Here is a 26,394-nt window from a genome sequence, read left to right on the forward strand (position 1 = left end):
TATTTATAATTACCTTCAAGGGGATCTTCCTAAATAAACTAAATAAATGACCAAATCTTTTGTGGTAATAAGATTAATTATGACAAAAAGTTAATTGTTTTTCCTTCTGATTGTTTTGCTTTCTATATATATATACACACACACCATCAATAACACTTGGGAGGAAGCAAAGAAATTTTATAATTCAAAATCATCCAAATTATTTTCTCAAGATGGTTCACTCCTTAGTGAAGATTATATTCTTATTATTTATCATCATGCCTTATAACATCCAGGGAGGTTATCATTGCAATTTTGCTGATATAGCTCGCCAGGTACACATTCTCAATAATCTTCCGGAAAATACTCCTCAACTAGAACTTCATTGTGCATCCGGAGACGATGATTTTGGGTACAATTACCCTGGCCTGAGAACAGATTTTAGATGGGAATTTTGCTCGTATCATAATACTTTATACTTTTGTCACTTTTGGTGGGGTAATAGAAATACTGTATTCGATGTATTTAACAATGTAGATTATTGCGTAAAGGATGAAAGTAATTTTATTCCAGAAGGTACTAAAAGATGCATATATAATGTGTTGGCTGATGGTATCTATATAGGTTATGAAGATGCAAATAGTGGTCAAATTATTTACCAAAAATACCGTGATTGGTTATGAGCAGTAGCTCTTTTGTTTGTAAAAGTGTATTAGAAGAAAAAATGGACTGCCAATAATATTGATTTGTTTTAGCAAACTTACCTTCTTATATATAAAAATTATATTTTGATCATGGTTGTATTTTATGTTTCCAATAATGCAAGCATTGTGGTATTTCCCCTTTAATTTGCTAGAAGTTACTGCATTTTTTACGGCCCGAGAAAATTTTAGGCGGTCCGCGGGCCTCAGCTTATGCGGAAGGCAGGATATAGCACACGAAAATCTAGGAATTAAGCGGAATTCTAGTTTTATAGCCCTAAAACGTCAAAAAATGAGTAACAGTCATGGCGGAGCGATGACTATTGTTCCTTAGGTCTTTTCTGATATCCTAGAAAAATTTTAAACGGTCTGAATCTGTGGGTCTGGGCCCATACGAAAGGCGTGGGCTTATTTTCCTCCAACCGGAGGAGAATGACTTTCCTACCAAAAGCCTACCAAAAGGAGAAAAAATATTTTTCAAAAATATTTTACATTCTTTCTCACCCTATTCCCAACACCACAAACCCCCACACCTACCCCCAACCCCCTCCCCCTTCCCCCTCCCACCCAAGTTGGTTAACATCGTCATCGCTGCTCCGGCCCTTAGACCCCAACCTACCACCATCCACCACTTTTACCTATTTTCGTCTTATATATTGTTTGTATGAATTATATATTTTTCAAAAATATTTTTTGCTATCTAATCAAACATCGAAAAAATAAATAAAAAAATATTTTTTAAAGAAAATATTTTCCTTCGTATCAAACACAACCCGAGCAATCATGCAACACTTTTACATAGGTTATAACAATAAAAGTTTATTAACACTCAATGTTATTTAACCAATTAATTTAACTCTAGTAGCTAAAAATTAAAATCTGAATACATATCTCTTAACTGCGAATAAGTGATAAATGTGAGTATGAAAGTCATATATCTTGTGTTAATTAGTTTATTAAGTACTAACATTGTGTAAAGTTCTACATATTATAAATCCCCACTACCTTAAAGCAATAATACTAAACGACGTCGTTAACAGTTCTTTTAAGTAAATGAAAAAGTGGTAACATCAAAACCTAAACCTGGTAAGTCTTTCTGAAACAGCTCAAATTTGTAGGAATTTGAGCTTAAATGGAATTTGAAGCTCAAGTTTCTTCCATTTCAATGGAAGAATCGAGCTTTGAAATCCCTATTGAACTCATCACTGAAATACTCTCAAGGCTACCAGTGAAATCTCTCCTACGATTCAGGTGTGTATCAAAATATTGGCTTTCTTTAATCTCTAGCCCTGAATTTGCTTACACCCATCTCGGTATAGCTGCTAATAGTAAGGAATATACTCAACATAGTGTTATCTTGAAATCATGTCCACCTGATTTCAAGCTTAAGAACTTTTCCCTTAGTTCTTTACTTTATGATTCTGTTACTGAGGCATTTGACTGAGGTTATCCTGTGAAAAAACCCCGTGGATATGTTCGTATTGTGGGTTCTGTTAATGGGTTAGTTTGTCTTGTTATTGAGGAAAAGTATTTCCTTCTCTGGAATCCATCAATTAGGAAGTTCAAGAAGTTGCCTGATCCAAGAGGTGGAGACTATATTATGTATGGTTTTGGATATGATGAGTTTCATGATGATTATAAGGTAGTTATTTCCCATCGTTTGAGTTATGACAGTTTGGATCATGTTTGGGTTAGAATATATAGTCTAAAAAGTGATTCTTGGAGAAATATTCGTGAACGTTGGAGCGGGGAGCGACCCAGTATGTGGGGTGTTGTTTTGAATGGAAAGCTTCATTGAACTTCTCTTACTCGTTCCGACATCGTTTATATTGATTTGGCTGATGAGAAATGGGGAAAAATGAAGCAACCCTGCTTTGGAAAAGGAGATTTTGATATTTGGTTATGTATGGGAGTGTTGGGAAGTGATCTTTCTTTGTTTTGTAATGTTCCAAAAACTCGCGCTGATATGTGAGTTATGAAGGAATACAGGGTTAAAGAATCTTGGACAAAGATGTTTACCGTTATGATCCAGTGGAGTATGCATTTTGTCCTCCCTTTTGTATGTCAAATAAAGGTGAAATTTTGTTTGGGTTTGGATCAACTTTCATGATATACAATCCAATGGATAGCTCGATCAGATATCCAGAGGTTACCAATCGTGGTGTCATTTATGAGGCATATATCTGCATTGAAAGCCTAGTTTGGCCCATTTTTACAAAAAAAAAAAAAAAAAAAAAAAAAAACAAGAATGCAACAAAAGCGAAGGCTGAAAAAGCTCAGATGAAGGCGATCGTGTAATTAATAACTAGTAAGAGTTCTCTATGCATTTCCCTCAATATACTGTTAAATTCTGCTTCTTTTGTCAAATTTAGTATAAGACATTACAACAACAACAACAACAACCCAGTGTAATCCCACTAGTGGGGTTTGGGGAGGGTAGTGTGTACGCAGACTTTACCCCTACCCCGAAGGAGTAGAGAGGCTGTTTTCGAAAGACCCTCGGCTCAATAAGACAAAAGGACAAAAGAAAACAATATTAGTAACACCACAGAAACAATTTGAAAGAAATACATATATATATATATATATGAAAAATAAGAACAATATGAAATCAAGAGGAATGATACCAAGCAAAAGCAAAATAGTATCCTTACCAAACTAGTCCCCCAAAGCTATGACATAAGACAATGCTCAGCTACCTCCTAGCCTACAACCTTAATACTCGACCTCCACATATTCCTATCAAGTGCCATGTCCTCGGAAATCTGAAGCATCGCCATATCCAGCCTAATCACCTCCCCCCAATACTTCTTAGGTCGCCCTCTACCTCTTCTCGAGCCCTCCACAACCAGCCGTTCGCACCTTCTTACCGGAGCATCTGGGCTTCTCCTCTGAACGTGCCCGAACCACCTGAGCCTTGCTTCCCGCATCTTGTCATCAATGGGAGCCACGCACACCTTCTCTCGAATATCATCATTCCTAATCTTATCCATCCTACTATGCCCGCACATCCACCTCAACATCCTCATTTCTGCTACCTTCATCTTCTGGATATGTGATTTCTTAACCGGCCAACACTCAGCCCCATACATCATGGCCGGCCTAACCACCGCTTTATAGAACTTACCTTTGAGTGTCAGTGACACTCTTTTGTCACACAATACTCCAGATGTTAACCTCCACTTCATCCATCCTACCCCGATACGGTGCGTAACATCCTCGTCGATCTCCCCTCCCCCCTGGATAACCGACCCAAGGTACTTGAAGTTGTCTCTACTTTGGATGACCTGTGATTCAAGCCTCACATCCACGCCCACTTCCCTCTGCGCTGAACTTACACTCCAGGTATTCCGTCTTTGTCCTGCTAAGCTTGAAACCCTTAGATTCATCTTCTAAGGTTGACATTGCATATTACAAATATTTTTGAACCATATTTGCTGGGAGAACTTGTTGGTCCTTTTTCCGGTTTGCTAAACAACAATTCCTGCAAGAATAGTTATTTGGTTTAACTGCTTCGCACTCTTCATCTTCTAACTAAATGGCGCTCAATATTGTTTCTCTTCTTGATCAGTATTTTAAGGGGGATGTTATGCCTCTAGACAGAGTAAGAACAAAGAGCAACAGGAACATGGAAATAATGACACGTGAATGCGCCAATAACGCCTAGGTATTGCCCTTGCCGGGATTGTTGTTTGATCTAGGGGGCTTCTTCAAAAATCTCCTTTAGGTGAAATCTTAACCAGGGAAAAGGAGGAAACAGAGTAATTCTTCAATAATCTTCTTTAGGTGAAAACTTAGTAGGGAAAAGGAGGAAGCACAGGGATTATGGATGAACGGTTAAGGTCTGGCATAGTCTTTAGTTTTGGTACTTTCCTTACTGCTAATAGCAAATTTGTTTTCCGTTCTACTAATAGCTAACTGTATATTTTCTTTAGGACTATCTTCTCATTCTTTTACTTATCTGGTCAATCAAAGGTTGAATTGTGTTTCACCTTCTCAGCGAGATTGAGATAAGCAATGGTACATTGAAGGATAAAGCATTTTGGAAGCGAATTTAGCTTCTGTGATCATGAGAGTACAGTGGGGGCACCAAAGGACTGAGGAATGTAGGAAAAAGAAAAAAGATACGGAAATGAGCTTTGTCTAAAGGGACATGTCTACTTTAAAGCAAACCAAAAAAAAAAAAAAATTCTTGTCATCTTTGTTCTTTCAAACAACAGTTGTTCCTACAATAATAAATTCTTTTATCATGTGTAGGGTATCTTAAATTTAACTTCCTTTTTTAATGAATTCTTGTACATTCTGTTCTGTCTTTCACAATATTAAAATAGTTAGGTGCAATTGTTATGTTTCACTAAATGAGAGATTAAAACCCTTGTCTTAGCATTTCAAGTGTACTTCTTATGATATCAACTACTTCCTCCGTTTCAAATTAGATGAGGTAGTTTGACTCGGCACGAAGTTTAAGAAAAAAAAAAAACTTTTCAAACTTGGGGTCTTAAAAACTTTGTGGGGCTATGCCATTTTTATGGTTATAAAAGCTTCTCATTAAGGGTAAAATGAAGAGTTTAAAGTTGCATTATTTCCACATTTAGAAATGTATCATTTATTTTGGAACAGACTAAAAAAGAAAGTATCTCGTCTAATTTTAATTTGAAACAGAGGGAGTATCTATTATCATACTCTAAAAATTTGAACTTAGGTCAATGTAGGCAAGCTTACACAAGGAAAAATAGCTAATCCGTGTATGAAACAATGTCAAGATTTGATAGAGATGCATTGACTTGTATTGTGGTTCAATTTGTTGATATGTGTCCTTTGTGAGCCATTAAATTGAGGAAGCAAGGGAGAAATTCTAGACTCGTCACTCAGCATATGCAACTTGTTTTACTCTCCTACTTTTCGCGTTCAATCTTGCTGATTGTGGATTTGTCCTTTCATCTCCAAGATTCGCTCTTTTCCTTTCAACAACAGGATCAATAATTTGTTCAATCATTCTGGCCAACACTTGATCATCTCCAACTTGGCAATAATATTATCAGGAATGGAGAAAATCGGAGGGTATATGGCGATTCTCAAGGCTTGTTTTTTAATCAGGGGAAGAACAGCAACATCATTATCATTGGCCTTGATTGTCAACTTGGCCCTAGCTGCAGTTGAAGTTCTATTTCAATACAGAATTGTCAGAGCTTATCATCACAAAAGAACAAGGCTTTCTTCTATTGCTTTGGAAGGAATATTCATTGCTCATTTGTATTCCATTCTTCTGGTTCTTGATACCATTTCCAGCTGTGTTTTCTTAAAATCTGTAAGACAGATTGCCAGAGGGATGAAGAGGGAAGTTTCGCGTATCAAACTGAGATTGAAGACAGAGATCACCATGCAGTTCTGAGGATTAAGACTTTAGAGGAGCTTTCTTGATTTTTTTTGAATAATTCAACAGATTCTGTATTATGTTACAATTGTCATATACCAGAAAATATTGTTTCAAACACGAAAAAGAGGAATCAATTTTCCAGTTTATTGGTGTGTAATAATTATATCTCAAGAAAACTCATTAGGAAATAGGGAAAGGCTGCAAGTTTTATACAGCTCCATACTCTATATTCCATTGATTCTTTTTATGTAGGCCTGCAGCTTCGTGTACAGTTGCAAGCAGTTTAAATTCTCCAGATTGACCAAGTGGCAACTTACCTTCCAAATCTAGGAAATTCAGACTGTACATTATCAATATTACAAGATGTTCTTGAATTACTTGTGGACGGTCAAGCATGAAAATTAACAACATATCAAGAACTCAAGAATACATGTAATGCAGATAACTTTTCTGGCAACAATGAATGAATATATCATATTATAGCCAAATTTGACTCTAAGAAAAGTGGGAACTTATCCCACAGCCTACATTTTGTTACATTGCTATTGCTAAAAATACCTAACTCTATCCTCTTCTATGTTTTCTGTACAATTTTCCGTATTGGATTCCCATCAAATACTGACCAGGAACCTGTTTCTATGTTACAATGAAAAGAATCAACTTGATCTCTAAATACAGGGGTTGGGGCTTTGTACAAACTACCCATGTTACACTTGCAATTTACAGTTTGTATGGCATAATCTGCATGCATCATGGTGAATGCCAACTCCGCATGTAACTACATTTGCACCAACGACAGCTCCATCATGTTGGTTCAGCAAATGCATACCCAAATTTGCATTATTAGATGCAATGTTCTGTTTAATCATGCAGCACACTCCAGAAGGGACAGCAGTCATGATCACCCGTCAATAACAAAATCCAGGTGATCGATTCTTAGACCAATGGATTGCTTGCATCATCCAAGAGCTCAGACAACAGCGTGTTGTCTTCAGCTTCTCTCTGCAAGTCACTCCAAGAGCCCGGACGGGAATGTCTCTTTTTCAGTTTCCCTCTGCAAAGCACTTCATTGCATTTCCAGGTTCACAAGCTTTTAGTATTGGACTTTCTTTCTTGAACCCAGAGAAAGCCAAAGCCAATAGATTAATATTGGAGGCTTCTGGTTTGACTTAAGACCATTGTCCTTAGTCAACACGACAGTTAACCAACGGATGAAGGCCAATACATGACACCAAAAATTCCCTGAAGAATGAATCATCCCTATTTACTTCTCACCCTTCTTTGTTAAGTTACTTCCTTCCGCATTCTCTGTTTCGGCTTCCTTCTGAACTTTCTTCTTATCTAGTTCAGCCTGCTTCAAGTTCTCTTCATGGGCTTTGCGGAACAACCTCACAAAATTTAAGAGGGTTGCGGTGACTGCACATAGTATGAAACAGAAAACACACAACAAATAAGTAGGAGTCAAACCCTCAAAAGCACTAGCACGCAGATGAGAACAATGAAGCATATAAAGGAATGCAGACATACATTCAGAATTTCTCTGAGTAAATTATTTGCACGTGACACAAATAACAGGTGATACAAACTTGGCAGTTAATCTTAGTTGATGCTAATTGGAATTTAATTTTGGTTGATGCTGCATTTACATTTCATCCGCTGTTTGTCAAAGTTCTTCTTAGTCTAATTAGAGACTTGTATGTCTATGTAGATAAGTTGTTTAGATATCTCTAGTTTCAAAGAATGTTAATTTCCTCTCGACAGATTATTTAGTAATGGAATCAAGCAGACCAAATAGAGTGGAATATAGATATAAACGGATTCATACAGCCAACCCAACTAATTTGGAATTGAGGCATAGTTGATTCATGATAGCTCATTAACTACAGAGGAAAGCTTAAGCTCCATCCGCAGCTATGTTCCAAATGGTCTCAGAGCCCTAGAAAATGTAAAGCTATACTAGGAAACTACTTCACATATGCTAGATCTACCAAGTCTAATAACTCAGCAATCTTGTTGGCAAATCCATGTCTGGTACAATCTTAATTGAATCAAACTATATCTTTCTCTGAAACAGGCCGAGTGTATTATGGAGAAGTTTAGATTCCCAGAGGATTATCAGTATAGTACCTGTTATATACTCCCTCCGTCTCAATTTATGTGATGGTATTTGACTAGCCATGGAATTTAATAAAAAAAGGAAGACTTTTGAAACTTGTTGTCTAAAATGAACCATAAATATTTGTGTGGCAATAAATCATCTCATAAATGGTAAAATAGACATTTTAGAGTTAAATCGTTACTAAATATAAAAATGTATCATTCTTTTTTCAGACTTCACTAGTGGGATTACACTGAGTTTGTTGTTGTCATTGTCATTCTTTTTTAGACTGACCAAAAAGGAAAGAGTGTCACATAAATTGAAACGCAATGAGTACCTATTACTATGTTCGGTGCAAGTCACTAGACAATGTCCAGAGGATTAGCAGGTAGCCCGAGATGTAGTACACCTATTACAATACTTTCATACTTGATAGTGTAACACCGGAGGACATCAAAGGCAACAATGTAAAGTTCACAACTATAGGGAACCACGTTCATCAGCTCAATTTTGTTACTGGAAGATCAATGAGGGGTTAAAATATTTTATACAAGTGCTACCTTGTTCAAATGGACATTTGGCAGGATCCTCATTAAAATATAGTGCAAGTGCGTCTGCATTTCTGCCCTGTGCATCAAGTAAAACATATCATTGACGTTATAGAAATTGATTGCGTTGCATAATATAACAAAGAGAACTAAATACAAAGGAAATTACCGCCACGGAATACAACTCCCTGAGAGAGCCAACCTCTGCTTCAGACGCACCAATGAATTCCTTTAAGGTCTGGTTTGCAGGACGTAGAAAAACAAACTTATAAGGACCAAAATATGGTGCCCATTTTACTAATTTCAAGGTAAGAAGTGAATGTAACTTAATCGCATCATGGGAATGAATCCTATCAACTTATATGTTAAATGAATAGCGAATTAAGGAAAGAAAGTAGATATGGCAAAAGCTAAAGATATCCAGTTTCATCAGGAAGCCAAGTAGTGCTAGTCCATTAAAATGCAGCTGCAAGCTAAAAGACTATTCTATCCAGCAATCAAGTAGGAGGAAGAAATGACAATCACAATTCTTTTTGTTATCTTCCAGCCAAATGCGAACAGCAGTGCTGCACTTCTCCAGAAAACTTTTACCCTCTTTCTTGGGAATTGGGGATACATCAATGAAGAGAGAAGACAGATAAAGCAAATTTCTCAATGCCACACGGCTCGATAAAGGACAATTTGCAAACAGAATGGACTTTTTCATCCAATTTTCAGTTCTACCGGAAGAGGGAAGAAACTACAAAGTCCTAAAATGCAGTATTTCAGCCCTCCTAACGTGTAGGACACAATAAGAATGTGAACACATGCAAGTTAGGCATCGTTTATGAAAGACTTACAAGCACCGCCCTACCTTGCAAAAAATTTCAGACACGGGGCCATCATTCTCAGATGCCTCCAGTTCCTTCTTAACTTTTTCCAGCCCCTTGATGATTGCTTGCATTTCTTCAGCCAAAGACTTCAATTGTATCTGCACGGAGAAACTAATTTCTAACAAATCCGAAATAAAATAAAGAACTATCACCAGAGAGAGATAGGTAAAATATAACCTTTGATGCAGCTTCCACGCTTACAAGATCTTCATGGAAGTCTAAAAGTGCTGGTGACTTTGAAGCAAGAACCTGAGAAAAGTGAGGTAATGTTAACACTGCAACAACCTCGCATAGTATAATCAGTTAATAATGCCTTATACAGAGAGGAGGGGTAAAGAAGGACAAAGATATTCAGGTAAAGAACAAAAAGGGGAAAGAGATTCTCTGAGACAGAAATGTTCAATCAAGAGAATAAAGAAGCATTCAATGGAAGAGAATAAAACTACGATAAGTACGAATGGAAGTCAAACACTCCTCTACCAGCTAAAAAAAGCAATGAATATCAGTTGTATGAGGTAGAAAACTAGTGACATCTTACATGAGCATGGCTTCATTAGAACATCAAAAATATTATCTAGAATATTCTTAATGATTATGTTCTTCAAGAGATTAATTAAGAATATTGTGTAGAATATTCTTAAGATTATGCATAATTAAGAATCCCAAAAATATATTTCATTTAGCTCAAGATTCCTTTATCAGAAACCCGCTTGTATGTTGTTTTCTCTTTTTTATATATAGGATAGGGAGCTCTAAGTAATTTTGGGACTCTTGTAACTATTAGAACTCTAGTTCTAGTAAAAGATAAATTATCATGTAAGAGCTTAACGTTGGAGAAATAAAAACCAAAGATAATGATAATGCAATCTCTTTTTAGTTACATCAATATGAGCTCCAGATCTAGCCCAATACGACTTTTTCTTTTGAGATTGACATGAAATAAAGATTAGACGGTTTCATTTGAAGGAGATAACAATCCAAGAAGTTCAGAGTTACATGAACGGGAGTTTCATTTGACTTAAGGTTCAGAAGGAGGCAAATACTTAGATGGTTCGGGCAGAAATGCGTGATGCCACGCACCATGAAGGAGCCACTGTTCAGTTAGGCGTAGAAGACAGATGACGAAGGGCGTGAGATGTTGCTCCACTAGCACTCATGTGGGTTGTATGGAAAGAGAAAAATAGGAGATATTGAAGTGATAGAAAATTATTTTGTACATCTAAAAAAAAGCCTCTTGTCCCTACTTTTTTTGTATACAGGAGTTTTCTCTCCCATTCATCAATAAAACTATTTTACCTTATCGAAAAAATAAATATTTAGACAGAGGGGAATAGTGTGAACAAAAGCAGCTTTTCAGGAACAGCAAAGATGAATTTACGGTACCTTACAAAGATAATGCATGAGTGTCATCTTGTTGTTAGTAGCACGTGTATCAGTGAGCTTCAATAGACTGTCCAACTTAAATCCAATGGCAGAACCTGAAGTAAAGAATGACATGGAATTTAGTATTGAAATTTTAATATCCCAAATTTCAAGCTTCTTGACGACACAACTTACAACGTCCTCAGCATGAAATCAGGTCTTACATTCCACCGAACTAATTCAGCCACATAACATAAAGCATAATTTCTTAGTACAAGAAGCAGTAGTAAGTAACAACTAACAATTGTGCTCATATTATTCTCATAAACACTGACTATATTTCTACAATTTTTCAAAACTTTGCAAAGCCTAGCAATTTAATGAATTATGTGACTTAATTTTATCAGTTTGCACTCCGAACATGTGAAACTAAAGGGACTCCACTGGAGCAGAATGAATATAGAGGATTCATATTGCCACCCCAACTAACTTGGGATTACCAAACGACATACTTAGGGTCAAAGTTCATGCTACTTATTTAGGTACAAAATGCTATAAATAATTGAAACCAAACTCCCCTTAATTAATCAAACAATTATTCCCCATTTTAGCAACAAGCAATTATTGCTTTGAATTTTCCCCATAACCAAAGAGCTTAAGTTCCAAAGTTGTAGCATTTAAGAAATTCAATATTGCATTTAGAAAATCAAAATTTCCCCATTACTTTATATTTAAGACAGTTGCAGGTTGTGAAAACCTACATGATGGGAATCAATGGGTCGAACAGATAAAATGCTTGTAATGCTTACTGAGACATTTTAAAGACAAGAATTCTTACCTCTGGCAGTTCCCTGATTTAACGTATTCCCTAGAAACAAAATTTTCTTCATTATTTCCTTCAATTTGGAAGAATTTCGGACCTGCTACATGCACATTGTATTTTGTTAAAAATAAGATTAAAATGAAAGAACAAAGAAGAGAAGAGATACGCAAAACCTAGCAAATTACCTCTTCGCATGCAGAGTTCACAGTGGTTAAGCTTTTCTTGAAGTCTGTCACCTGAAATGAAGCTAAATTCAGATGACACAGAAATTAATTTAGTAAAGAAGATATCTAAATGTACACAAACCTGAGATTTGAACTGAATCTTGAAGAGAAACACTCTTAATTTCGACTCTACTCGTGGCACCTTCATCAACTCCAAAAAGAACTGACAGTCAAAGGTAAAATCAGGAACACCGGTGAAGCATGGGATCTAAGCTACAAGGTACTGTAAAACGATAGCAAGTATCAGCTATTCCTCAAATCTTGAAAGTGCAAGACATCCAACGGCAGGGAAAGGAAACAATTCTCACAAGAATTTCCCACCAAACTTGATAATGGGATACGGGAGTACATCATAAATTCGACTTTAACCACTCTAATCATTCAATCATAAGAAGGTTTAAAAACATTGTTAAAGTAGTCATCGTCATGACTATCTTCCACCTCCCATGATCTCTCAACTCAGTTATCTCTAAAACATTGAAATTCAAATAGTTAAATCCTTTTTTCACCAGGGGACGGCCAGTCGTGATGTTCATCATTTGCTTAGAACTCAAGAGATGTTCATCATTTGGTTAGAACTAAAGTTACTTCCTGAACAATTAAAATTTGGTCAATGAGATTACGTCTTTGAAACAGAAGGCAGTTGAGGTTACTGATGCTATTAGATTGTAAAAGAAGATTTCAGATTGGGCAGTCTTGTCCTGTTACTTAAGGGTAGCTACCATGTCCAACCTAGTAAAGCATCATGTCGTTACATTCCACAATCTAAGATCCAATCATCAGATATAAGTTTACAAAATGTTGCTTACACATTCAGTTCCGAAATATAGCTGGATTGTTCCTTGAAAACCAATCCCAACTTCATAAAGCACTTACGACAAGATATCACGGTAAAGAGAGATGAAACTTGCAAATGATAGGCATGTATAAATTATATTATAGTAACATAAAACAAAAACCATCATCATGCACTAATCAGATAGTAACTATACAATTGATGTGCTGACCTGTTCACACTTTCCGAGAAGCTCTTTGTCACCAGTGTAACCCTGAGCATTTGTTTCAGTAAACAATCATTTAATACATTTAAAAGTAAAAAAAAAAACGTTTGCACAGATATCAACTGAGATAGAGGAGACTGAAAGGAGTAGATGACTAGAGAAGAATGGGAAATCAAAGTCAACATGAAGAAAATCTTGAGACTGATAAACTTCACCTTAAGAAGATCCATCTCATCTTTTGTAGGACAAAACTTTATAAGATTCTCCACCTGATCTGCATCTAAAATAGACTCATCCATTGCCAGTGCAGCTGCCTATGGTCCATAACAGAACAATTGTCATTGCGTAACAAAATAGAACATCGTGAGGACAAAGAAAGAATATTAATCAATCAGCTTGTCCTCAATCTCAGACCAGTTGATTATGCTATACGAATCCTTGGTAAACAGTCTGCTTTATTCGTTAAAAGTTTCTCTTTAAATGTAAATTAATCATTGGTTCTCTAAATCTTGCACTTATCTCTACATTGAGATCACCCACGGATAAGCAAGAATATTCAGGAGAAAGGGAATCACCTAGGTTTACCAAGTCTAGTCCAGCATGTACAACCACGAAGGAAAGAAAGTTTCTTTTTATTTTTCTCCTTTTCTCCGTTAACCCTGACTTCAAGTTTTACACATTTCTGGTACACCTTGACAAAGAAGGAGAGACTAGCCTAATTTGCCATATTGTATATCAAAAGACCAAAAACGTAAAAAGAAAAAGTAGAAAGATGAAAGAGATCTAATAGAAGAAAGGAAAGTCCTATGAGGTCTCAACATGTTGCATGGGACCACAATGAGAAGACTAATTAACAGCAACGTAATTGCTCCATTAACATATCAACCACATTTTTTTTGTGTCTGAGGATTGCAACAGCCTGACAAATTCTTCTTTGCTATTTCTATTGAACAAAGGTAAGTTGGGATAATACCCATCTATCTCAATTGTTTGACCTACTTCCTAGGTATTGTTGTATCCTTTTCAAGCTTAAACATAGTTTGAGTGTAATGTGCATAGGAAAGAAAAGGTAGGAGGAAAACCAAATAAAGTATCTTTTGTATCATGACTTGATAGGGATGGTTGGTTCGCATTATCAGTTTTTCTTCCCTGTATAAGCCCAAAGTAGTCTTGAGTATTGTGAACCATGCTTACAAGAGCAAGTAGCTTTCCTTTGTCCCTACTTTTCTTTTTTCGGTAGATTAAGCACATATATTTAGGCCCTAGAATTTTTACAATGTGATCTGGAAGAAATGTTTAAACTAGTAGGATAACGGAAGAAAGCAAATAATCATCAAAGTCAGGTCACTGACTAGAGATCGGTATTTTCTTATACTATTAGCCATGAGCAGTGTTAAGCGTGACTTCTAGGTGAGCTGAAAGAAGGGAAACTCAGAACATCTGATGTTATAGACTCACTATCCTAAACACAGATATAGAATCCCACTATCCTATTCAGTTATCTTTCGTGACTTAACCCACATATACTCGAAAGCAGCTCCTCTCTCTCTCCCTCTGTGCAATCAGATCAGGATGTTATTTTGTCTGTAAAAGTAAAGGAGGCAAGCCTTCAAAAAAGAAAACCAAAGAAAATAGAAAATAATGAAGAAAAGCACTAAACTAACCATCATGTCTGGAAGTGGCATTTTCACCTTTGTGAGCATAATCTCAGTATTATTCGCCCTTCTTAGGTCAACCTACCAAAGAAATACAGGAGAAAATTAGGAAAAGAAGAACTCAAGCGAGCAGTTAGAAAACAAGGAAAAATAGTTCCTCAAATTAACCAATGTCAAATTCTCATAGAAAGCAACAGTAGTTAATCATCCAAGAGGGATCTGGGGAAAGAAAAGAAAGAAATAAACATGAAAGAACCACGAGAGACTACAAGAATAAAGTATCAAATCAATAGCATTATTTATTTCTTAGATTCTTTGCAGACAGTTCCTAGAAGAAAGGTATTGAGTCATATTAATTACCAGATGAACCTTGTCCGGTTTAGATTCAGCAGACTTCTTCCGTCCTCCAGATTTACCCGAACTACTTGACTTGGGGGTGGCAGAGAAAAGAACCTCAATTTCTGACACATCAAACTCTGGTGCACTTGATTTGGAGTAAAATTATCAGTACTTCATTTTAGTTGAATATAGGCACTGTCAAACTAAAAAATCATGGAACATACATTTGAGGCTCTCCATGTCTCTGTAGTTCCTCCCATAGGCTTCCCTGTAGTGCCCTGGTTACCTTGCTCCAGTGCAATGGCTTTAAATTAGATCTTGTCCGTGAAAGTATTGGAGCTCTCCCAGCAGGAATTCCTCTGCCGGCTGCCCCAGGTCCTTTAGCGCCAAATAGTGGCGGTGGGGGAGGTCCACCACCTGGAGGTCTTGGAGCTCCAGGTGGGGGAGGTGGACCAGGTGCACTACCTCCAGGAGGTGGTGGGGGAGGTGGTCCAGGTCCTCTACCTCCAGGAGGTGGTGGGGGAGGTGGTCCAGGTCCTCTACCTCCAGGAGGTGGTGGGGGAGGTGGTGCTCCATGTATTGGAGGAGGTGGTGGACCGCCACCAGGAGGAGGAGGAGGTGGTGGAGGACCGCCTCGGGGGGGAGGAGGAGGAGGTGGAGGGCCGCCACTAGGGGGAGGTGGAGGAGCTGGAGGGCCACCATCGAGGGGAGGTGGAGGTGGAGGAGCTGGAGGGCCACCACCGGGGGGAGGTGGAGGAGCGGGCCGACTGCAACTTGGAGGAGGTGGAGGATCTGGAGGGCCACCATCGGGGAGAGGTGGAGGATCTGGAGGCCCAACTATTGAAGGAGGTAGAGGCGAAGCTCCAGGTACTGGAGGAGGAGGAGGAGGAGGAGGTGGAGCTGCTGACAATGGAGGAGATGGTAAAGGCGATACATGCAAGGGAGGTGGTAAAGGTGGGGGTCGGGGTGGTTCTCCAGAGAAAGAAGCTGGGGAGGAAGGAGGATGGGGACAAAAAATTGAAGGTGGAGGTGGTGCAGGTGGAATACCATATGAGAGGGGTGGGGGAGGTGGGGGAGGTGGAGGAGGAGTCGCAGATGGAGCATTTCTTGGAGGGGGTGGGGGTGGAGTAGGTGGAGGCAGAATTGGCGCCAGAGCCTTTCTTGAAAGAGGTGGTGGTAAAGGAGGTGGTGGAGGAGTTGAAGTCGGAGCATTTCGTGAAGGAGGTGAAGGTGGGGGAGGTGGAGGTGGAGGAGGTATATTTTGTGAAGGAGTTGAGGTTGGTGAAAGTGGAGCACTCTGCAAAGGTTGTGGAGATGGTGAAGGAGGTGGCAGTGGTGGTGGGGAAGGTGAAGCTGAAACACCAAGTGAAGGAGGTGGCTGGGGTGGAGGAGGAGGAGGAGGCGGCGGTGGTGGTGGTGGAGCACTTGTTGTCAGCAAAGAAGTAACTCTAGGCACAATTGGAAATGGTGGAGGTGGTGGAGGAGGTGGAGGGGCACCGTGCTTTGTAGGTATAGGGGGAGGGGGAGGGGGTGGCTGCGGAGTGGACAGCCCAAAGCTAGACAACTTTGGTGTAATAGGCGCATATAGAGGTGAAGGTGGAGGTGGAGGTGGAGAAAGAGGCCGCAATGGACTTGATGCTGCCAAGGAGTTAGTTGCACAAGCCACATCTGGCAAAGGAGTTGGTGACAATTCCCTACCACCTCTCAGTACAGTAGATGATGTGGGTGGTAAAGTTGGGGGAGGAGGGGGAGGAGGAGGAGGAGGAGGAGAGCTACCCATATGAGTCATTCTCAAGCCATTTGAGGATGGAGGTGGAGGTGGAGGCGGGGTTGGTGGTGATAAGGATATGACATTATGACTACGAGAGCTACCCATGTGAGTCAATCTCAAGCCATTTGATGATAGAGGTGGAGGTGGAGGGGGAGGTGGAGGTGATGATACAGATTTGACATTATGACTGAGTGACAATGGAACAGGCAGAGGGGTGGGGGAGGTGGGGGAGGTGGGGGAGGGAAGGATAGGTGAGATAAAGAATCCGTTGTAATATCGGTTTCCAACGAAGACACGGGTAGCGTTGCAGAATCTGGTAGGTTATTACTTGCTTCCTGAATAGGAGGCAATTCAAGTGATGAAGTGCTTGGATATCGAAATGAAGGCAGTGAAGAAGGTAGGGGACTTTGAGGGGATTCCTGAAGGTCATATGCCTGGCTTTCAACTGATTCTGATGAAGAGGTCATTGCAACAGGTGCCTCCTTGACTGTTGACATATCTAATGATGCTGGACATGAAGAGTGCTTCTTTGGAACACGACCTGCTCCAGCTGGAATTTTAGCTTCTGAAGAAGCTCGAGGAGATGACGATTTTGATTTTAACCCAGATTGAGAATCCTTGGTAACAGCAAGCACAGGTGGAGCACTCTTATACCTTGATGGTGGATATGCCACATGCATTGAATTAGTGTAAGAACCTTTATTAGAAGGGATCCACCGAGATACTGCATTTGGCTTTGCTAGTCGCAACAGAGTGCCCTGAGATTCCTTTTGTTTAGATTTATCTTTAGGTCCAATCCCATCAACAGCAAGTTTGGAGTTGGATACGAGCTGTTTCTTTAGAGATGAAGGTGCCTTTTCATTCTTTCCTTTACTGATATCAGTAGTCAATTTCTGTTGTGAACCCTGCCTCTCCTGTCTAAAAGTGCCTTCTATATCTTGTTTATTCTCCACTTCTTCTGATATGACACTAGCCCCATGTGTTCCTGCTTTAGAGTCCTTGTCGCTAGAAACATCAGAAATCACAGCCTTGGAGTTTATCAAGTCGTCATTATGCGCTAAACCATTTGTTTTTGATGCTTGTTGAGTAGAATCTGCATTTCTCTCTTGTTTGCGATTAACATCAATAAATGCACTATCTTGAAAAGCATGATGCTCCAACTCCTCTTTCCATATTTCAGTGCTATCGTCATCCTGCATACTGTCCTGAACTGAATGGGCATCAGATTCCCCTCTTCCATCCGGTCCATCAATAACATTACTGAATATCTCTTCCACCTCAAAGAACTCCTCTGGTGAATCACCTTCAGTCTCATTATCATCTTCATCTGGCGCTTCTACGGTGATAATAGATGGAACAGCATCAGCATCCGAAAAAAGTACCTGGTACAGAAATAAGCATTCTTCAACTCCTATAGTTCCCTGTTAAAGGATAATGAAAAAAAGAGCCAAGTTCAGAGAAATAGATACCAAACCTCTGCTTTGAACTCCCTAGAAAATTGGTCTTTTGCATCCCATGGGACATCAACTTCATCACGAGTTAACATTAAAACATTTGAGCGAATAAATGCCGTATGAAACATAACTCTGAATATCATTTCTTCCCTAACTAGGTCATCTTCCAAATGGATGCACTCAAGAACAACATCTCCTTGGACACGACAGTGGATATCTATTTTCACTAGCGCACACTCTTCCTGGAGAGGGGAAGTTAGCAGAACACATTTCAGATTTCAGCTAATTAATTGTAAGAGTCAAATGTTTAAAGCTTAGAAGTACCTGTCGGTAGAGGCGGCCATGTTGTTTTGTCTTTGAAGTTGAAAAAAGGAGTTTAGAACTCCTATTGGACGTTGTTGAAGCAGGGTCCTGACCATAGACACGAACCACCAGTCGGCAGCCCTTCCCACCATCAAATAGAGGAAGGACCCTGAGTATGATACAATCTAAAGCGAAAGGTATATCTGATGGCAGCCAGTCTAAGCCAATAGTTCTTCTGGTGATATAATGAAGATACCTAAGCTGAGACGGCTGTGGATTCAGAGGTGATAAAACATAAAGAAGTTCCCTAGGAGCTTGCCTGTATACCATGTCAAGAGTCTTCTGCTCACCAGTGTACTGTTCTCTGTACAAAAGAAGGCCAGCCAGCATGAAAGCAAGTACGGGCCACCCTCCCCTCTCACAGTGCATTAACAGCACATTTTGTTGGCCCTCGAGTGAAAGCCAGCTCTCACTGGATCTCAAGAAGTGCTTGATCATCTCCAGTGGCAATACAGGACACCCCTCATACCGCCGAGGATAATCCATGACAGTCATATCATACTGCGTTAATATATCTGATATTTGGCTCCTCTGATCTCCTTCTTTGAAGTTAAAAACCATGAAAGAAGCATCTGGATAATGGTCCTGTAGCTGAGCTACAATCCCTCCCATGTATGTCTTGTACTCATATTCGTCCAATGCGTCCGTTGAGAAGCAACAATCAAACACTACAAAGTGTGAATTAAAAGGAAAAACAGAGAAACATCAATACTTATAAAAACCAACCACAGTAAGTTATTGGTCTAAACTATATCCACCTTTAAAATGATGAAGATAGTAAGCTTTACAGATATCACTTAAAATTGTAACATGGTATCTTGAGCAAGTTCATCCCCAAGCCACAGAGCTCAATAACTAGGCAAACCACCAAAATAACGGAGCATCAGATTTCAGCATTCTTTTTAAACAAGCTGAATTTTCAGCACTATTTATTTTTCAGCTCATTCACTTAAAAGCAATTTCTGATTATTTTTTTAATGAACGATGGTGTCCTAGCCAGCTTGCGCACGCCTCATACTATTCCACCAGCTACCTGTTACCTCCCACCAGCACAAGTACCGAGTAACCCTTAGGCATATTTTGGCAATTCGTGATAATTCTCATATTTTGGCATTTGTTTAGGAACTGAAACAAAAGCCATTGAGAATAGCTTTTCAACTTTTGGCAAAACTGAAAAACTGAGCCAAAAGTGTACTCCAGAGGCTCAAAAACTGAAATGTACACATTTTCAGATGCTCAAAAATACAGAGAAAGACAAAAAAACAGCATAATTTGGGAAAAGAAACATACCATAGACCCGTTCAGAGATCTCTAGAAGCCGATCCGGCGGCTTCCTATAGAAGAATCGTCTGAACAGCGCCATCTAATGGCGCTGTATCTCTATCAATTGCATCCAAAACCCCTTGGATGTACCCCAATTGATCCCTAAAATGTTTCAATGGATCCTCAACAAATTTGCAAATATGACATTTACATTTACAATTAATAAAGAAAACCCAAATGGGTCGGTGATCAATTCAGAATTGGAGCTGGACTTTTGTTAAAATTAAGAGCAGCTCAGTTTGCAATTGAAATGGATAATGTGGAACAGAATTATTATGAAGAAAAAACAAGATTTAAAGTAGGGAAAGTGACAGTAAAATAAAAAGGAGAGAATAATAATATGATGAAAATGAGATGCAATGATGATCATTGCCATTGATGAAACTGGGAAGGTGGTAGACAAACAGGAACCGGATTCGGAACTTGACCCGAAACCTGTTACGGTCGTTGATCGTTAGATTTGACAAACTAATGTCTATGTACACGTGGCATATGTCCACATCTCAAAGCTGACACAAAGAGAATTTGACAGAAGGAGATCTGTTTTCCTGTTCCAGACAAAAGACCAACTTCTTTTATAAAAGTCACAATCGAACCTAGTATAGTTTTGTCCTATTTGGGGTCAGTTCCCTTTTATTTTTTGTCTTCTTTAATTTTTTATTAGATAGATAGATAAAGTAGAATTGAGAAGAAAAGATATTAATGTCTCTTGATTTTTAAAATTTCAAATAGTTGTTTTCGATTTTTTATTTATTGAAATGATATATATATATATATATATATATATATATATATATATATATATATAAACTGGAAGTTTACAGCTTGTTTGGATTGTTGTTACATGTCGTTATTTAATGTATCGTATTGTTTTGCATTGTATTGTTTGATAAATACACTGTTTGGTATCGTTTGCTATTGTTTCATGATGTCACGCACCAACAATATGAGAAATAAACCTGCAATATTACTAAGAAAAAACGGATACATAGTAGAATTATTATATAAAAGAGTAGGGCAATATGATTATTTATAAGAAGGACGGGCAAGATGAGGAAAAAAAAGCAAGGTAACGATGCCACCATATCAAATTTGTCGTTCCATAAAATGACACTTTTCGTCGTTACGTAACGACGAATTTAACGATACAATACAATAAAATTTAAGTAACAATCAAAACAAACATTATATTTAAAGTAATAATACGATACAATACAAATATACAATAGGTAACCAAACAAGTTGTTAGTACAAGGTTATCACGTTGTAGCTGTTGATTCAATTCTATTGTCCTTCTTTTCTTTTCCATTACTGATTGCACTATATGATTTAAAATAAATAGCTTAAAAATATGTTTACCATTAGCACAATTTTATGTGATATATTTTTTATTTTAGTTTTCTAAAAGTTTCAGAACTTTTAGTTCACTATTACAATTAGTATTTTTCTCATGAATTAAATGACAATTCAGATCCATTACCAAGTTAAATATAGACAATAAAATATGATGTATTCACGAATGAATATAACTTTTTGTTTTCTTTTTATTGGAACAACCAGTGTATATATTTAATATATATGAAGTTAACTTAAATGGTTAAATTCCTTGCCGAATAAGCTTTCATTGCATAAAAGTGATCACAAAGTTGAATAATCTACACATTCTGGGCTCTGGCACGTGATAGCACGTTTAGAATTGCGTGGCAGTATTTAAATTTATTTTTTTGAACAGTATTTTAAGATTAAAAAATAAGAGTCAAAACAAAGAAAACAAGAGGAGGTAGAAATTAAGAAATAGGATAAAGATATTGGCGTACGTGCTTTGGGGTCACGCTAGCTAGGCAGAAACTTCAATAAACACTCTAAAGTAAAAACAAATATAGAGAAACTGATATATTATTCGGATTAAAATTGATGTACATAATGAACTAAAATCTTTTTTATTTATAGAAGAAAGGAAGTTGTTGTGTAAACTGCTACTGTAAGTTGCTGTGTAAGCTGCTACTATACCAAATATGGATAATCTTCTACTGAAAGTAATATTTATCCATAACGGAGTACTGAAAGGATAAGTTCATTGTACCGAGTATAGATAATCTTCTACTGGGGGTAATGTTTATCCATAACGGAGAACTGAAAGACTAAGCTCATTATACCCGGTATGGATAATCTTCTACCGAGAGTAATGTTTATCCATAACGGAGTATCGAAACGATAAGCTTATTATACCCGGTATGGATAATCTTCTACCTGAGGTAATATTTATCCATAATGGAGTATCGAAAGGATAAGCTTATTATACCCGGTATGGATAATCTTCTACTGGGGGTAATGTTTATCCATAACCGGGTACCGAAGTAATAAACTTCTTTAGGAAACTTATTTCTAATAGAGTACTAAATAGATAAACATATTTACGGCGGAGTCCCATATGGATAAGCTTCTTCAGGAAGCTTATTTACAATGGAGTACTAAATGAACATCCATAATACAATATATTTATAACACTCCCCCCTGGATGTTCATTAAAAGATAATGTGCCTCATTAAAACCTTACTAGGAAAAATCACGTAGGAAAAAATCCTAGTGAAGGAAAAAAAGTACACATATTTAGTAATACGCATTGTTAGGTGTCTCATTAAAAACCTTATAAGGAAACCCTATGGGAAAAAACCTTAGTAAGGAAAAAAAGAGTGCATCGCGTATTTTACTCCTCCTGATGAAAACCTTGTTTCAAATATTTGAGTCTCTGCATTCTAATCTTGTATCTGCATAACCAATACGATCAACACCACCTATAAATGCATAACAATTACACTAAGATAGAGTATTTAAGGACCAAGGAGTTCATCATCCTCTTCTGGAGGTCGGTACGGATCCTTATTCACTTCAAGTGATCGAACACCCATTGATGTACTTAATGGGTGCGCTTTGTCCATGAAAAAGCGTTTAAAGACCCTTTCTGTATAGGTAAATTAATGGATAAAGATCTCATTTGCTAAATATTCAATTTGCAGACCAAAGACAAATTTTTGTTTTTCCAAGATCTTTCATCTCAAATTCTTTCTTAAGATATTCAATTGCCTTTTGGAGCTCTTCTGGAGTTCCAACAAATTTTATGTCATCAACATAAACAGTAAGTATAACAAATTCTAATGACATTTTCTTTATAAAAATACATGGACAAATAACATCATTTATGTAATCTTCTTTCGGCAAATATTTACCGAGGCGATTATACCACACGCGCACTGATTGCTTTAAATCGTACAAAGATCTTTATAATTTGATCGAGTACATTTCTCAAGACTTTGAATTATATGCTTCAGGCATTTTCAATCCTTCAAGGATCTTCATAGAGATTTAATCAAATAAGTCATATAGGTTAAGACTTGTATCTAAATGGTATGACATCTTCAAGTGTCTGGACTGCTGGTCCGATCCTCACAATTTTTTACAATATTATGCACTATTTTGTATCAAATATATCGTCGACGATCATTTTGTGTCAGTTCTTAAGCAACATAACTTGTTGAGATCTCATCACTTTCTTTATTTTCAGGTACCTGAACTTCTTCGGGAGTTTCATGAAATGTTATGTCGTGGGCTCTTCTAAAGCTTATTTCCTCCTCATTATGATCATTTTGATCATTAGCTCCTACCATTTTTCAAGGATTGTTACCTTTGGAACCGATTGGTCTACCACGCTTCATGCGTATAGTAAACTCTATCCTTCAGGGACTTTGATTTTAATAGGAGCATTTGTAGTTGAAATATGATATTAAATTTTAGATCAGTAAATGCTTCTTGCATTTGACTTGAATTATCTTCTAAGTGAGGATCATATTAATAATAATTCGATTCATATAGCATATTTTTCAGCTGTTTATTCCATCCCCCAAATGTTAGAAAAATTAACATATATCCCCAAAATCTTCTTTGAGAAACATATCTTTGTGTATTGTGGTAGAGAAATTAATCATATACCATACATCAAAAGATAGTAAAAATATTTGATTTCTAATCCTAAACCAATTGTGAGGGGAGGACTTTATCATATATTGTTGGCCTGATGCATACAAGTGTTGTTGTATGCAATTTAGAATATCTTAGACCAACACATGAAACTTTGTTCTCATAAGAAATAGTTTAGCTATTAGTAGGAGGTATTCAATGCTAAACCAGCTTGGATAAAAACCAACATTATCAAGATGAATTGTCTTGATTTCATAATTTGAAAGTTATGCTCTTAATTGAGAAAAGCAATCTGAAATATCAAACTGCAGGTTGACAATAAACATACATGTAACCATCTTATATATGCATCTATAAGTGGTTCACATGATAGGTGAATGAGCCCATATTCACCTTTTATATATTTTAGAATCAGGGGTCTTAGTCCCAACTTTAGTTGGTATAATCAATTTATTATGAGAACAAGCAACACAGGAGAATTCTTGAAGAATCTTCTAGTGCTTCAATATATGCTTATCTGAATTCTTAAATAGCTCATTCAAAAATGGCAAATGAAAACTTCAAGTTTATCATGACATGTGTTATCTCTTATTAAACTTCTGGTTTACTATGGCATAAACTTTTGCATTAGTAAACTTCTGGTTTACCGTAACTGCTTTTGCATTAGTAAACTTCTGATTTACTGTGACACATGATATAATATAAATTGAAGAATAAGGCGGGTAACTTCTCACATACATATTATTTTATCCCCTATGATTGTGGAAACATGAAAATTTTCAATCTTCCAGTCATTTATAGTCTCAATATGATAGTCATTTGTATTAGTAAACTTCATGTTTAATACAACATATGTTTTGACCATAATAATATAATATGAATGACATATTTGTATATAAGATCTTCGAGAGCCTTCATTTATTATCGACAATCTAATATTTATCGGACATTACTGGTGTCATGTGTCTTCTAGGCAAACAGTTAGCTCTTCAGGAGTTGTTGATACATTTTGTACTATCAAATATTGCTCATACACTTCTGGTATCATGAGAGAAAATCACAATCAAATAAACAATGTAAAACAATTGTTTAAGCACAAGAAAACTCTTCTTCATAATATTTTCCTACTTCAGGAGGCAATTACAATTGTGTTACTTCTTCAGGAGAAACTTTAAAGTACGAAATATTGAGTATATATTCTCTCAATTATATTAACTCTTCTGGAGGTGAATTGTAATAATATTCACATCAAGAGCGCGTTCATATTTACCAGATTTATTAATATTGTCACATTCATTTCAGGGAATGGATTAATATTATCAAAAGTTCTCATCATTCAGGAAATCTAACATAATTATCTGAATGAGCATTAATCACATCAAATTGTGATGCCTCAACCTCTTTTAAAATATTTACTACTTCAGGATCAAATCGATGATAGGACCAAACTTATTGTTGTATGTGAAAGTAGACAAAACAAAAGAAAGAAAAATTAAAAAGAGATGAAAATATGATGTAAGCGCTTACATCGACATTCTTGTGATGTAAGCGCTTACCTCAGCATTCTTATGATGTAAGCGCTTACATCGGCATTCTTATGATGTAAGCGCTTACCTCGATAGGACATTCAAATGCTTATAAATAGGGGTCTACATTTTCATTTGTAGAACATCCCAAAACTTTCTTTCTCTCTTCAATTAATAAAGAGCTATTCTTTGTGTGGCCGTGGAGTAGGCAAAAATTGTCGAACCACATAAATCTTGTCTTGTCTTGTTTTGTGCAATTTATTGTTTCTCTCCTAAATATCCTTTTCCTTCTATTATCTTGACACGCTTCCTCAACAACTGGTATCAGAGCACAGACAGTGTAATTTTGGTAGAAAAGTACAGTATTGGTGCAGGTACTATTCACAAGAATAGTGCGACACTATTGATCATCGTTACTATTCACAAGCACTATTCACATAAATTGTTTTTGTGAAAAATGGCATCGGAAGAAGGGAAGGTTAAGATTGACAAGTTCAATGGCAAAGATTTTGGATTCTGGAAAATGCAAATAGAGGACTATTTGTATCAGAAAAAAATTACACTTACCTCTGACCGAGGTGAAACCGGAGACTATGTCCAAAGCGGATTGGGATCTATTAGATCGCCAAGCTCTTGGTGTGATTCGTTTGATGCTAACACGAAATGTGGCATTCAACATCATTAACGAGAAGACCACTGCAGGCCTGATGAAGGCATTATCAAATATGTATGAGAAGCCATCTACTTCAAATAAAGTCTATTTGATGCGTCGATTGTTCAACTTAAAAATGACAGAAGGTGGATCAGTCACGGAACATATCAATGAGTTTAATACAATATTAACTCAGTTGAGTTCTGTTAATATAACAATTGATGACGAAATCAGGGCGTTGATTCTACTATCATCTCTACCGGAGAGTTGGTCTGCAACAGTAACTGCAGTTAGCAGTTCATTAGGAAGTACCAAACTCAAATTGAATGATATTAGAGACTTGGTTCTAAG

The 26,394-nt window shown here is 37.3% G+C and overlaps 1 protein-coding gene across 1 annotated transcript; it reads right to left on the minus strand.

Annotated features, from left to right (window-relative positions):
• Positions 1–6,083: 6,083 nt before the first annotated feature.
• Positions 6,084–20,414, minus strand: LOC104238133 (formin-like protein 20). The gene is made up of 18 exons (XM_070149807.1): positions 19,858–20,414; positions 18,529–19,235; positions 18,225–18,446; positions 16,891–18,132; positions 15,204–16,858; positions 15,001–15,124; positions 14,650–14,721; positions 13,201–13,299; positions 12,992–13,033; positions 12,067–12,147; positions 11,946–11,996; positions 11,776–11,857; positions 10,959–11,053; positions 9,753–9,824; positions 9,557–9,673; positions 8,873–8,941; positions 8,716–8,782; positions 6,084–7,473 (listed from the first exon to the last, which is right to left on the minus strand). Exons 1-18 carry the CDS (start codon positions 19,928–19,930, stop codon positions 7,322–7,324), a joined length of 5,022 nt encoding a protein of 1,673 aa, XP_070005908.1. The 5' UTR covers positions 19,931–20,414; the 3' UTR covers positions 6,084–7,321.
• Between the last annotated feature and the right edge of the window lie 5,980 nt (positions 20,415–26,394).

This window comes from Nicotiana sylvestris, chromosome 6, assembly GCF_000393655.2.
Source record: "Nicotiana sylvestris chromosome 6, ASM39365v2, whole genome shotgun sequence".
Taxonomy (NCBI): domain Eukaryota; kingdom Viridiplantae; phylum Streptophyta; class Magnoliopsida; order Solanales; family Solanaceae; genus Nicotiana; species Nicotiana sylvestris.

Coding starts and splice junctions, on each gene's coding strand:
- LOC104238133 (XM_070149807.1), bottom strand. CDS start 19,930: ATGGCGCTGTTCAGACGATTCTTCTATAGGAAGCCGCCGGATCGGCTT. Junction 18,133..18,224: donor CTAGGGAGTTCAAAGCAGAG/GTTTGGTATCTA, acceptor TTTCTGTACCAG/GTACTTTTTTCGGATGCTGA. Junction 11,054..11,775: donor AAATCAGGGAACTGCCAGAG/GTAAGAATTCTT, acceptor TCTTTACTTCAG/GTTCTGCCATTGGATTTAAG.